General features: G+C 55.0%; 2 protein-coding genes across 3 annotated transcripts; one reads left to right on the plus strand and one right to left on the minus strand.

Annotated features, from left to right (window-relative positions):
* The first annotated feature begins 170 nt into the window (after nt 1–170).
* Polr1g (RNA polymerase I subunit G) lies at nt 171–3409 on the plus strand. Its single transcript, XM_052171658.1, has 3 exons — nt 171–260; nt 423–564; nt 1984–3409. Exons 1-3 carry the CDS (start codon nt 239–241, stop codon nt 3137–3139), a joined length of 1320 nt encoding a protein of 439 aa, XP_052027618.1. The 5' UTR covers nt 171–238; the 3' UTR covers nt 3140–3409.
* On the minus strand, nt 3251–12495 carry Ercc1 (ERCC excision repair 1, endonuclease non-catalytic subunit). 2 transcript variants are annotated; one of them, XM_052171671.1, is made up of 10 exons: nt 12114–12495; nt 11392–11503; nt 8827–9051; nt 7636–7739; nt 6930–7029; nt 5412–5488; nt 4847–4946; nt 4230–4301; nt 4042–4110; nt 3251–3349 (listed from the first exon to the last, which is right to left on the minus strand). In XM_052171671.1, the coding sequence occupies exons 2-10, from the start codon at nt 11494–11496 to the stop codon at nt 3296–3298; spliced, it is 906 nt and encodes a 301-aa protein (XP_052027631.1). In that variant the 5' UTR covers nt 11497–11503; nt 12114–12495; the 3' UTR covers nt 3251–3295. The 2 variants fall into 2 exon arrangements, with proteins under 2 accessions (XP_052027631.1, XP_052027625.1); XM_052171665.1 differs by lacking the exon at nt 12114–12495 and adding an exon at nt 11865–11998.
* Between the last annotated feature and the right edge of the window lie 1470 nt (nt 12496–13965).

The raw sequence follows: 13965 nt of genomic DNA on the forward strand, positions 1-13965 counted from the left end.
CACTTCCGAGGAACAGGGAATTGATTTCCCCCGCAGGGCATTGTTGAGAAATTAGTCATCCCTCTGCCGTGTGAAGTTTAAGAGCAGAGGTTGGCCGGGTTCTGCGAATAGTGACAGCGCCGAGCGGCGGCCCAGCTCTCCGACGCGACTTGGGCGCTTCCGGGTGCAGCTCCACCCCCGGGGTCCACGTGGTGGCCGAGTTCCGCGCGGGTCCCGCGTGGGCTCCTCCAGAGGTGGAATGGAGGGCGCCCCGGGCTGCGGTGAGTGGAGCCTGAACTGGCGGAGAGGAACGGCATCGGGAGGGCTGGGCGCAGGAGGGGCTGGGGGGCCGCGGGGTCGCCCCGCGGAGCGGGCGGCTGCGGGACCGACGGGTACTTCGAGAGGTGGCCCGCGTCAAAGGGCCCCTGCCTGTCTCCTCTCAGGTGCCACTCGGTTCTCCTGCCCTCCGCACTTCACGGCGACGTCTCCAGACTCGGATCCCCCTCGTTTCTCCTTGGAGGCGCTCACAGGTCCCGATACAGAACTGTGGCTTATCCGAGCCCCTGCAGACTTCGCCCCTCAGTGGTGAGTGGCCGAAGGCCGCGGCTGTTTTTGAAAATTCGAGATAGGGTTTCTGTGTCCAGGAACCGGCTCTGTAGAGCAAGCTGGCCTCGAACTCAGAGATTCTGCCTCTGGAATGCTGGGGTTAAAGGCGAGTTGCCACCGCCGGGCTCCATGGCATTTCTTTTTCTTGTTGTTGTTGGTTTTTTTTTTTTTTTGTCTTTTTTTTTTCCCCCGAGACAGGGTTTCTCTGTGTAGCCCTGGCTGTCCTGGAACAACTCACTCTGTAGACCAGGCTGGCCTCGAACTCAGAAATCCGCCTGCCACTGCCTCCCAAGTGCTGGGATTACAGGCGTGCGCTGCAGCCACCACCACCCGGCCTAGATAGCATTTCTGAGCAACCCGGAAATGCTGCTTTGGGTTGTTTTAAACAGTCTTGTTCAGTAGCGAAGGCTGGTTTCTAAGAATCAGCCTCCCCCAGCCCCAGTTTCCTGAGTACTGGGATTAAAAGTGGGTGTCACAGGCTTTGCTTTGCTCTAGAGAATCTTTTTTTTCCTTTTTTCTTTTTTTGGTTCATTGGAATTGTTTTTTTGGGGGGGGGTGGTTTGTTTTGTTTTGTTGTCTTTTTTCGAGACAGGGTTTCTCTGTGTAGCCCTGGCTGTCCTGGAACTCACTCTGTAGATCAGGCTGGCCTCGAACTCAGAAATCGGCCTGCCTCTGCCTCCCAGAGTGCTGGGATTACAGGCGTGCGCCACCACCTCCCTGCGTGCATCTTTTTTTGTAAAAGATTTATTCGTTTATGCATATGAGCAGTCTATGTGTCTGTATGCTTGCATAGTACCAGATCCCATTACAGATGGTGTTTAGCCACTCTGGTTGCTGGAACCTCTGCATGAGCAGCCAGTGCTCCCAGCCACTGAGCGGACGGACTCCACCCGTTTTGGAGAACTTTATGTCCCATGTAGTAGTTAAGCTTTTGATCCTCCTGCCTCTGCCCCCCAAATACAGCCACCATGCCCAGGTTTATGCAGTGCTGATGAACAAATCCAGAGACTGTTCGTGCTAGGCACACACTCAATGCCCGAGACTCATATCTTGCCTGCCTTAAACGTTGCTTAGCCGGGAATGGTGAGATCGGATATAATCTCAGCACTTGGGAGGCTAAGGTAGGAAAGGAAAACAGTAGACTTCTAGGCCAGCATGAGCCAGCCACACTTACACGGAGAGTGTGTCTCAGGAAACAGCTATGGGTGGCACATACCTAATCCCAGTACCTGGGCGGTGGCCCCGGGCTGGGCAGGCATTCTAGGCATCTCTCAAACCCCCGAAGGTGGTTGGTTGGTTGGTTGAAAACAGGAAACAGAACTCAGGGTCCTGCACCTGGGTTCTAGCGCTGAGCTGTACCCTGGCCTGGAGAAGGTCTGATTCTCCCTCTCTCCTCAGCCTCAATGGGCGGCGTGTGCCTCTCTCTGGCTCCAAGACTGTCAAGGGCAAACTGGACGGCAAGAAGCACCGATACCGGGTCTTTCCCAGCAGTCCCCAGGCCGGAGAAGCCACCTTGCTCGCATCTTCAATGGAGGCAGGTGGCAGACTCACCTGCGCCCCGGCGCCCCACGGGAGCTTAAGGATCATGGAGGGTCCTCAAGAATACGTTATCTCTCGGGTTCCCCTGCGGCCCATCCCCACGAGTCTGCCCCCTCAGATCCCTGCTGGCCTGCGGCCTCGCTTCTCGGCCTTTGGAGGCAGCCCTCCAGTCACGGGGCCGGGGTCAGCCTCGGGTCTGAGGTCACCCTCTTCAGGGAAGAGGAAAAAGAGGAGGAAGGATGCGGAGGCCGCAGACACTCAGGAGGCTGTGAACGGGCACGGGGCCATGGACGTGGAGGCAGCCTCGGGTAACCTAGGAATGGATGTGAAGAAGAAGAAGAAGAGGCATCCTGTGGGGGATGGGGAGATGGAGGCTGCAGCAATGGAGCCGGCGGCAGAACTGCCAGTCCCACCCGCCATCAGCAGCTGGAAGAAGTCCAAGGAGGCCGAGCCACTGCAGGTGGAAGAGGAAGAGCATTTGGGGCGCGCAGAGCCCACGGCTCAGGCAGAGCCTCCTGAGGAGACCTTCCCGGCCTCTACCAGGAAGAGAAAAAGGCAGAGGGAGGCTGAAGGGACAGAGAGGGTGGGCAGCGCCGCGGCTGGCACTCAGCCACAAGTCGCTGTGCAGCCCCACGAGGAAGCCGTCCTGTTGTCCCCTACCAAGAAGAGGAGAAAAGCAAAGAATTCAGCAATGGAGGCAGAGGCGGAGCTCCCAGGAGCGGAGACCCAACCGTCAGAACACGCGCTTCAGGCTGAGGTGGCTCCTCTGTCCCCCAAGAAGACGAAGAAGAGAAAGGGAAAGCGGGTGGACGAGGCACTTGCCTTGGCCACAGAGGTGACAGAGGCTGCAAAAGCAACCGAGCCCAGGCCTGAGGTGACCGACCCACAGCTGGAGGAACCAGAGCCCAGAGCCAGTCCAAGATCCCCCAAGAAGAAGAAGAAGAAAAAGAAGGATCAGGAAAGTGAGGTGCAAGACACCGGTGTCTCCCGCGGGACAGGACAGGAGAAGCCATAATGACACCCTGGGGGAGGGGAAGGAGGGGGAGGGGAGGAACTTGCAGGGCTGAGGTCAGAACCCAGCTGTAGAGCTGCTCCCTGTCCCCCAGCAAACATGCACAGCAGAGCCTGGACTTGGAAAATGCTTTATTGTGACCCTGGGCCTCCGGGCAGGTCATCGAGGTCCTTTGAGGAAGGGTTCGTGTAGTACTTCAAAGAGCCTGCGGGCCTGCATATGCGGGAAGGGACCACGTCATTAAAGATGCCTGCTGAGCGCCTGCTGTCTGGAGAGGGTTCTGCTGCCTGTCCTGCCTGAGGAGCTTTGGGTTTCTCTTGAGGCCGGCCAGGCGGGTGTAAGTAGACCTAAGAACTATTCCATAGGCTGGGTGGTGGCCATGCACATCTTTAATCCCAGGACTTGGGAAGCTGAGGCAGGAGGATCAGAAATTCAAGGCCAGCCTCAGGTACATTAAGCAAATAAAACAAGCCAACAAAGTATTACTTTGGATACATGGGTCAAGCATCCTGGGCTGGCCTGGCTAGATGTTTAGTCAAGGGTGGCTTTGAACTCAACCTTTGATCCTCCTGCCTCATCCGACTGCTGCAAGCACGCTCGGCACGCTTAGGTTGGCCAGTGCTGGGATCAGAGCCTGGCTCTGCACACGCCAAGCAAGCGCTGTGCTAACCCGGCTACACTCCTGGCCACAGGAACAGAGCCTACCCAGCCAGCATGGGGCCTTAAGGTGTCAGCAGCAGAGCCAAGCTCAGGCCCAGCCTGGTCTACAGTGAGATCCAAGCCAGCTAGAGCTAGGTATATTAATTAACACACGGTCTAAAATCAATACAACTTAAAGTCTAAGGTCCATTGATTTGGGACTCATCCTGTACCTCTCCCCCTGTGGCATCCCCCAAAAGTCTTACCTTCTGGGGGCCCAGACCCGGGCACAAGGCTAGATCCTCCCTTGATGCGGTGAACAGCTGTTCCAGGGACTGAAAGGTAGACTCAAGGTCAGGGCAGTGTGCACCAAACCCTTCCATGTCCCAGCTGCAGGGGACCCCAGGGTGTGGCCATGGGGAGAGCAGGAGGGGGTGCCCAGGGGGCCTCTTACTCCAAATGTGGCCAGGAGGGTCTGGCTGTCCGTCCTGTTCACAGATTTCACGGTGGTCAGACACTCCGTGGCCTGGAAGGGAAAGGACGTGTCCCTGGGGGCTGTGCACAGGTGCAGCCTGAGAGTCTAGCACTGAGAGCAGGTGCAGGGGGATTCTCACTAGCTGGAGAGAAACGGACTTTAGAAACAGCAGAAGAGAGGGTTCGGTGACAGCAGACACACCCAGCCCTTCCTGACCCGGGCTCACTTCCCAGGATGAGAGAGAGAGAGACCACTTTACAGTCGAAGTGAGAACAGCAACTCATTTACAAAATGCATTCAAAGGTGACCACTGGGTGGCCATGGTGCTGTGGTCACTGCAGCATCAGGTTGGCACTCTGGGCTACTTAGCTGTGGGGAAGGAGGCCTTCCTGGAGGAGGAGGCATCAGAGCTGGCTTTCCAGCAGAAATAACAGGATCATAGATGAGGGCAGGCTAGGGGTCAGAGCTACGGGAGGCTGAAGACCCTTCAAGCGGGCGGGAGGGATGAGGCAGGGCAGGGCAGGGACGTCGCACCATCAATGGGCCTAGCTCAACCCAGAAGCCGTCAGTTACGGGACCAGGAGGTGCGGTCTCACCCGCGACAGGAAGTTCTGCTCCAGCTTCTCCATGAGGAGGTCCGCGGGCTTCTGCTCATACGCCTTGTAGGTCTCCAGGTACCGCCCTGCTTCCTCTGCACTGGGTAACAAAGCATGCCAGCCAGGGCTACACCCCAACTCCTGTCCTCACCAGGGAGCCCTGTGGGGTGGCTTCTCACACACTTACTATTTTGGTCATGCTGGGGATGGAATCTAGGATATTGTACATGCTAAACATTCTACCACTGAGCTACGCCCCCAGGCCCTCACTGGGGATTCTAGGTGGGGCTCTACCACTGAGCCACACCCCCAGCCCCCTCACTGGGGGATTCTAGGCAGGGGCTCTACCACTGAGCCTCAGCCCTAGCCCCTCACTGGAACATATCTGGCCTCTGATCTCATTGGGCTAGGCTGGCCTTGAACTCTTGACCAGTCCTGGCCTTAGACTTTACAGGGCTTGGATTATAGGTTTGTGTCACCATGCCTGGCTTAGGAACCACAACCACTACACAGGCTGCCTTGGCTGGTGCAGGGGATGGGGTGGGGGTGGAGAGCTGTGTCTCACCTCCAGGACAGGACCAGGGTGCAGTCAGCTAAGATGCACATCTTAGCCAGCTCCTTAAGAGCCTTCTGGGGATCTTTCTGGAAGAGAAGAGACCTGGGTGAAAGCAGGGATTTATAGTGCGGAAACCCAACAGCTGAGCTGGGGAGAGAAACTGTTGCTAAAGCCACAAGGACCAGAGTTCAGTCCCTAGCATGGATAAAAAGCTGGGTGTGGTGCCCCAGGCCCCCGTGAGAAACCCTGCCAAAAAATAAAAATAAAAAAAGCCTCCTCACAGTGGCTGTGCAGGGCGCGAAGGCGCCTGAGCACATGATCTGATCCCCAAGATCCACAAGGGAGGGGAACCCAAGAGCTGCCCTGTGACTTCTGAGTGTATGTGCTCATTTACACACACACTTAAAAAATATTTAAGTCCTTTTTTTGTTTGTTTTGTTTTTTTGTTTGTTTTTTTGTTTTTCGAGACAGGGTTTCTCTGTGTAGTCCTGGCTGTCCTGGAACTCACTCTGTGGACCAGGCTGGCCTCGAACTCAGAAATCCGCCTGCTTCTGCCTCCCAAGTGCTGGGATTACAGGCGTGTGCTTTTTAAGTCCTTTAAAACAGCACCAACTAAATAAACCCAGGCATGGCTAGCAGCAGGGTGGAGGTCACAGATTGAAGGCAGGTCCTCACTCTGTGCAGGGGGACAAGTGCCCCGCTGGAGGACCTGCCAGACACCCCAGAAGAGGGCATCGGACCCCAGGACAGATGGCTGTGAGCCACCGTGGGGTTGCTGGGACCTGAACTTGCGTCCTCGGGAAGAGCAGGCAGCTCTGAGCCACCTCTCCAGCCCCTGGCTCAAGCCTCATCACTAACACTCAAGAGCCTGGGTCAGGAGGTTGCCATAAGGCCAAGGCCAGCCTGGGCTACACGCTAAGTTCTGGGCCTCCCTGGGCTGTGTTGTGAGACTTTGTCTTAAAAACATAAACAAATGAACAAAAAGTAAAGTATGGTGACCTGGGCAGCAAGCATGAAGAAACTGTAGATCTGACATGCCAGACTGTGGTGAAGAACAAAGTATAACATTTAGGGAAAGGGGCATGAGGCATGCTTTTACTTTAAACCTAGCACAGGCTAGGCGGGGCTCTCCCACTGAGCCAAGCCCCAGCCCCTCACTGGGGGATTCTAGGTGGGGCTCTCCCACTGAACCACGCCCCCAGCCCCTCACTGGGGGATTCTAGGCGGGGCTCTCCCACTGAGCCACGCCCCAGCCCCTCACTGAGGGTTCTAGAGCTGAGCTAGGAATCCTATTTCTTTTGAGTCCGAGTCTCACTCTAGCCCAGGCTGTCTGAGGAACTCCTGACTCTTGCCTGAGCCTCCAGAGTCCTGGGATCAGCTGGCAGGAACACAGCACCCTGTCTGGCTCTAGACAATGTTTCCCTCCCACCTCCCAGCCCACGGAGGCTTTCCGAGAGACCTGGGCAATTTTATCGTCAGGGAAAATCCGTTCCCCATTGAGGTCCTAAGCCTCTTAGCCCTGCTTACCACATCCACTTGGACCAGGAGCACACGAAGGGCGAAGTTCTTCCCCAGGCTCTGCAGTCGTTCATGGATGTAGTCTGGATGGAGGTTGTGGTAGCGGAGGCTAGTGAAGACAGGGAAGGGCACAGGAGCAAACTTTAACAATACTGTGAACTAAACCTAGTGCATGCTAGGCAGAGGCTCTCCCACTGAGCCACGCCTCCAGCCCTTCTGGGGGACTCTAGGCGGGGCTCTACCACTGAGCCCTTGAGTGTCTCAATGTCCCCGAGGCTCCAGATATCCTTATGTACCTTACTGGCATCCAGAGGATGGGACCCATTAGCACAGCAAAGGGGACAACCTTGCCAGAGGTCCAGGGAAGACAACTGACTGGGATGGACTTCTACGAAACAGCAGTCAGCTGTAGCATTCGGGGACCCTGGACACTTGGCTTCCTCCCTCAAATCAGGGTCCAGCCCTTCACCTCAGACCTAGAAATACAGACCCAGGATCCCTCCCTCACATACAGAAGTCTAGGCCCCAGCTTCCATTCCTCAGATCCAGGTCCAGTCCCAGCTACTCTTGCTCTGGGTAATTGTAGGCTACAACCAGTTCTTCAACACAGAGCCGTGCATAGTTCCAGGGCACTGAACCCCGCTTTCCCCACTCAATGCTCAAAATGACACAATAGTGAGGCGCAATCTCCCCCTTCAAGGCGCCTGGAGCTCACCTGAGGAACAGGGCGCAGGTGCTCTGGCCCAGCACGTAATCTGGAATCACCTCACCGAATTCCCAGGGCACATTGCGTACAAACTTCAACACGGGGTTGCCCCTCTGCAAGGGAGGAAGGCAGAAGCCTCTAATGGGGGTGACCCTGGACTACGGTGAGGGCTAGGTCCTCCCCTACCTCCCCCCCGCCCTAGGCCCCGCCAGCTTCCAGGGTCTTTCCCAGATGCTCTTCCCACACTCCTCAGCCTGGAGTCTGAATGTTAGCTCTCTGTGCCCAGGGCCTGGCCCACAGTTCTCCCCACTCCCTTTTAGCTTCAATCCATCCTCGTGCCCCTCCCAGGCAGGTCCCACTCAGCGCCCCAGGCCACTGTGTGCTCTCCCGGGTGACTCAGTGGCTCCTATTTGGCCCAGAACAGACTCAGGGGACCCGTGCTCAGAATCCAGCAATAGGATTTTCTGCCCCACCCCCACCTCCACAGCAGGGAGGGCTCAGGGTTCACCAATAGCCAGGGTCCAAGCCTGGGTAATAATTCTACCGCAACCCAAAAGGACCGAGTTCAAAAGCTTCCCTGCGCCATGGGCATTCCCAGAGGGCTGGAGGGCGGGAGCTGCAAGCTACGCCCCTCCCCATGCCACGACACCCTAGGCATGAACAGGGGACTTAATGCATAGAGAACGGAAGGAATGAATGCACAGCGTAAGTCATTCAAGCTGCCACAGACATCAAAGTCTTTCATTACAGAGCTGGGTGGGAGGCTGGGCATGGTAGCGCATGCCTTTAGTCGGAGGCTGAGATAGGTAAGGTCTCTGAGATTGAGGCCAGCCTGGGCTACATAGCTTGGGCAGCCTTTCAGTGACTACAGGTTCTCCCTATAGGTTCTGAGGAGATGAACAGACCTGGGGACACGAGTCAAGCTGGCCAAACAGAGTGACAGCCCTAGCAGGAAGGGCTGGGGTGCCCTGAACCCACACGCTCATCAACAACTGCATGAATGGTGGGGTATCTGTAGGAATGGATGGATGGATGGATGTGTATATAAATGAATGAATGCAGAAATTAATGAAGTGGTGAACGCATGAGGAAGGGTGAATAAATGGACCGTGGGAATCCTGGCCCTCCTCCCACCACTCCCACCACTGATCCCTGGACGGGTTTCCCATCAGAGCCCCGGCACCCATCGCCCGCTCTCACCTGCCGTGGGCTCACGATGATGCTGCTGGATTTTGCTCCAGTTTTCAGGGGCTGGCTGGGGTTCTCTGCTGTTGCGGGTTCAGAGCCTGTGGGCAGCATGGCCCCAGCCCCTCCTGGAGGCTGGGCGATCGCATACTCAGCGTAAGTCTGCTGGATCTGCGGTGCCGCTTGGGCTGAGGTTGCAGGGGTGGCAGGGTTCCGCGACAATTTGAATAGGGGCTTGGCCTGTGGAGAGAAGGGAGGGGTGGGGTGGGGAAGGAACGCTGGAGTCCCCCCTTCCTTCAGATGCTTCCCGGGGCTAAGAACAAGGGCTGGGTCCAGGGCTCGGTTGGTAAAGTGTGTGTCTGAGCATGCCCAGAGCCCTGAGTGAGCCAGGCACAGTGGTGTACACCTGCCATCCCAGCACGCAGGAGGCGGAGGTGCGATGCTCTGGGCTGTCCCTGCATCCCTGTCTGGTCGCGCAGCTCCTGTGCATGCAGCACCCCTGCCTCCATCTGCCGCAGCTCCTTGGTTGGCTCACCTCAGAGCCTCTTTCTTTTTTCTTACGATTTACTTATTTTTATTTATGTATATGTGTCTGCATGTGTATGCCATATGTGTGCAGGTGCGTGTGCCCACAGAAGCCGGGAGTTAGTGTTGGATCCCTGGGGCTGGACATATATAGGTCATTGATTGTGAGCTGTCTGACATGGGGGCATGAACCAAATCTGGATCCCCAAGCAACCTTACTGAATGCCTCATCTCTCTCCAGCCTCCGGGTTCCTTTTTAAAGACTTTAGATCCTTATTTTATTCTTATTGAGTGCTTGGCCTGTGCGTCTCCACAGGCACCAGGTCCGTTCTTGGTTGCCCTCAGCAGTCAAAAGAGAGCACTGGAGCCCCGGGACGGGAACACAGCCAGTTGCGAGCCACCGTGTGGGTGCTGGGAACTGAACCTGGGTCCTCTGCAAGAGCACCCAATGCATTTAACTGCTGAGCCATCTCTCTAGGACACCGATTTCTCTTTCTCAAAGCAGAAAAGCTTCCATTTCTAGCCTTTGGTGGTGGCTGCACCTTTAATCCTAGCACTTGGGAGGCAGAGAGAGGCAGACCTCTGTGAGTTCCAGAACAGCCAAGGCTACAAAGAGAAATCACGTCTCAAAAAAACCTAGATACAAAGATAGATAGATAGATAGATAGATAGATAGATAGATAGAAGATAGATACAGATAGATAGATAGAAGATAGATAGAAGATAGATAGATAGATAGACAGACAGACAGACAGACAGATAGATAGATAGACAGACGGAGATGCTCAGAGAGCAGTGTCTGACACCCTGGGCTTGAAGCCTGAACGTTACCAGGTGAGAGACCTGACCTCCACACCAATGCCCTGGCAAATACGCCTCCGACCCACAGCACATAAATAAATGTCAAAACAAAATAAAACAGAAAAAGGTCGGATCCAAATTTGTATCTTGAAAATTCAGAATACTGGTCATACAAAACACACAGCTGAGTTCAGCATGGTGAAACCACCTGGAATGTCCTATCACTGGAGAGACGGAGGCGGGAGGATTGCTGCAGGTTTTAGGTCATTGGAAGGCTCTTCCAAGAAAGGGGGTGGGGGTGGGGCAGGCAGGATGGCTCAGTGGGTAAAGGGACCTGCCAGCTTCATGGCCTCAGTTCCATCCCGAGCATCGACACAGAACGAGGATAAAACCGAGCTCTCCACAGGTTCTCTTCCGACCTTCACGGGGGCTCCACGGCACCCACAGGCGCACACACATCATAAAGACATGCTTTAGAGGCTAGAAAGAGGGCTTCTCAGTCAAGAGCAATGGCTGCTCTTCAAGAGGATCTGGGTTCAATTCCCATGGTGGCTCAACACTCTTTCCAGTTCTAGGGATCCAATGCCTTCTTCTGGTCTCTACAGGTCTACATGCATGTAGTGCGCAGACATATGCACACACAAAACATCCACACGCGTAAAATTAAAACAAACAAAAAACAAGGTGGACCATTGCTGTAATCCCAGCACTTAGAAAGTGGAGATGGCCGGGCGGTGGTGGCGCACGCCTGTAATCCCAGCACTCTGGGAGGCAGAGGCAGGTGGATTTCTGAGTTGGAGGCCAGTCTGGTCTACAGAGTGAGTTCCAGGACAGCCAGGGCTACACAGAGAAACTTTGTCTCCAAAAACCAAATCGAAAGAAAGAAAGAAAGAAAGGAAGAAGGAAGGAAGGAAGGAAGGAAGGAAGGAAGGAAAGAAAGAAAGAAAGAGGAGATGGAAGGATCTGGACTCGAGGCCAACCTCAGCTACATATCAATTCCAAAGCTAGCCCAGGAAACACGTGACCCAATCGAAGACCCAGACTAAACAAAGGAAAGCCATCACTGGCCATTGCCTAGCCGCCAGCCTCTCTCTTAACCACCCTGTCATGCCATTTTACCAACGGGGAAACTGAGACTTGCAAAGCACGGCAGGTTATTTTTCCAAAGAAACCCAAGCCTAAACTCACACCGTAGGCCCAGGGAGCCTTTACTGTCCCCTGTACTCCCCAAAGCCCCCAAGTCCTCGCCCTTACCCCTGCAGAAGGCACCTCGTCTTCCTCCAGAGGGATAACAAACTTCTTCCTCGTGGGTGGTCCTGAGGGCTGTGGCCGACTTTCCTCGTCCTTCCCAGGGTCCATCTGGAGCCTGAAAGGCGTGGCGACATTGGCGTTGGCATTTCCATTTTCCAGGAGAAGCCTGGCTCACAGCGGTATCCCCGCAAAAGGTTGCTCGGTCGATAGCGTTAGGTTCCAGAAAAGCAACCCGTGGGCCCGCCCCTTTCCTCATTCTCACTCCGGATTGGTCTACGGGCCTTATAGGCCCGCCTACCTCTCTATTACTTCCCCGCTGCCAGAGGCACACCTGGCTGGGTTCACCCCGCCCCGTCTCGGCCTAGTCTCAGCTCCGCAATGATTGGCTTCTTCCTCTGCCAATCATCACTCCCATCCACCTTCCACCCTGCCCCTCTCGGCCCTATCTCTAGGTCTAAGCACTGGGAAAAACTCACCTGCTTTTTCCTGATGCCTAGAAGAAAATACCACGGGGACAATAGAGGTGCTACAACGCCAGCACCGCCAGCACGGCCAGCGCGGCCAGCCCGACCCCTGACTAGACTCACTTCCGGCCGCTCTGGCCCCCCGCTCGTCTCGCTGCTCCCCCAGGGAAGGTAGAGCGGAGCGCTCTATTCGCACTACTCTCTATGGTCCTGGAGGACTGTGGTGGTTTGGGGCGGATGGAAGCGTGTGAATCTTTGTACCTGGGAGACTTTGACTTTAAGTTGTACTGTTCCGAGGCCCTCTTGAGCACTTCCCAGACTCCAGACCGGGCTCAGTGATGATCAAAGGAGGTGGGGGAGGGGAAGCGAGGGAGGAGGAAGGCGAGACCTCAGAGGACGCCTCCCCTGTAAGCGTGGGCGGACTCAGCCCACTGACACTGACTCACTCGTTCTCAGCCATGCCCCACTTGCATCCCAAGCAGGCATTGCTACTGACAGCTGTGACTTCTTCAGGGCTTGGAGTCCGGTGGGACAGTCAGACACGTTGCTCCCGGACAGGGGCAACCCTGAGCGGGGAGGGCGGGAAGGGAGAGCCAGAGGACGCCGAGACCGGGTTAGGGGAGCCCCCGGCACAGCCAGGGTGTCGGAACGGGCTTGCGGAAGGAAGGAAGGGGCACCTGTGCTCGGGGACCTGGCCTTATGGGTGACTTAGAATTACTCATTTCCTGGAAGGACAGTTTCACCCCGTTCCAGCTAGTCGTTCCGTGATTGCTAAGGAAATAGAGCATCGCTTTGTGAGTTTAATGGTCTGATATATATTTCGTGTTCTTGCTCATTTCCTTTGCCCATTTCTTTTTCAGTGATTGGCTCATATCCTTTGCCCATTTTTTTTCCGAAATGAGCAATTCAACAGCTTTTAAAATTAAAAAGGGGAGGAAAGGAGACGAGCATCTCTCCATCACCGCCCCTTTATTGGAGTGACGCTTACGGGTTGGAGCTGTTAGTCACTTCCATAGGTTGCAAAGCTTTCCTTCGGTTTAGACTTTTAAAATTCTCCAGGTTTTGCCTGCATTTACCAACGTGTTCTCCATTTTCCTTTGGACTTCTGTATTGAGAGAGGACATGCCCTAAGGTCATAACATGCAATCCCTCTATGTCTTCTTTTAATGGTGTCCTAGTTGTGAGGTGTGTGCATGCTTACAACAGGTGTGTATAAGGCTGTACAAGCGCGTGCCTATGCTGAGAATTCTAGGCAGAGACACTACCACTGAGCCGTGGCCAGGGGCCTTTGGAACTATGATACACAACAGAACTATTAATAGTTAATAGCCAGGCGAGATGGCTCACACATTTAATCCCAGCACTCAGGAGGCAGAGTCAGGCGGATCTCTGTGAGTTCGAGCCCAGCCTGACCTACAGAATGAGTTCCAGGTCAGCCAGAGCTACAAAATGTGACCCTGACTCAAAATTAGTTAGTTAATTAAGTTTAATAGTAAGTAACCCTCGATCCTAGGAAGGAAAATTAGCAGGAGTCAGCTTTCCCAGCATAGGCCTGGCCTCCAGAGGGCGCGCCGGAACCGTGTGTCCTGTGACAGAGGTGCTGAAACCGAACCTTTGAGAGGCAAGTCCCCGCTGCAAGCCTTCGTTTCTGGAATCATTCTCTGAGGTTAAAGGGTAAGACAGCAGTGCGTGGGGGCAACCACCAGCACGCATGTAAACCCAGCACCGAGAACGCTGAGGACAAGGTCCAAATTGGCTTGTATCCTGCTTAGTGACCTCCAGCCCAATCTGTGCCTCAAAGCAAGACCCCCAACAAAACAAACCAACAAAAACCAAAATCTCTGGACATATTGGTGTCAACCGCAAGACTGGAGAAGCAGAATCAGGGGGTCTCTGTGAGATCAAGGGCGGCCTGGTCTAGAATGAGTTCCATTTCTGCCAGGGACACATAGGGAGACCCTCCCACTACCCCCTCCCTATGAAAAAAGAACGAGGGACTGGAGAAATGGCTGGGCAGTTAAGAGAACTGACTGCCCCTGCTGAGGACTCGATTCCCAGCACTCACAACCATCTGTGTGACTCCAGGTCTAGGGGATCTGACGCCTCAGGTACC

Source organism: Apodemus sylvaticus, chromosome 1, assembly GCF_947179515.1.
Source record: "Apodemus sylvaticus chromosome 1, mApoSyl1.1, whole genome shotgun sequence".
NCBI lineage: Eukaryota > Metazoa > Chordata > Mammalia > Rodentia > Muridae > Apodemus > Apodemus sylvaticus.

Bases quoted from the DNA above. Each gene is read 5' to 3' on its own strand.
- Polr1g (XM_052171658.1), top strand. From the start codon at position 239: ATGGAGGGCGCCCCGGGCTGCG. The intron at 261-422 runs GTGAGTGGAGCC...GTCTCCTCTCAG, and splicing joins GGAGGGCGCCCCGGGCTGCG to GTGCCACTCGGTTCTCCTGC. The intron at 565-1,983 runs GTGAGTGGCCGA...CTCTCTCCTCAG, and splicing joins GCAGACTTCGCCCCTCAGTG to CCTCAATGGGCGGCGTGTGC.
- Ercc1 (XM_052171671.1), bottom strand. From the start codon at position 11,496: ATGGACCCTGGGAAGGACGAGGAAAGTCGGCCACAGCCCTCAGGACCA. The intron at 7,030-7,635 runs GTGAGCTCCAGG...TGTCTTCACTAG, and splicing joins ACCTGCGCCCTGTTCCTCAG to CCTCCGCTACCACAACCTCC. The intron at 3,350-4,041 runs GTAAGACTTTTG...CCGCATATGCAG, and splicing joins CGGGTCTGGGCCCCCAGAAG to GCCCGCAGGCTCTTTGAAGT.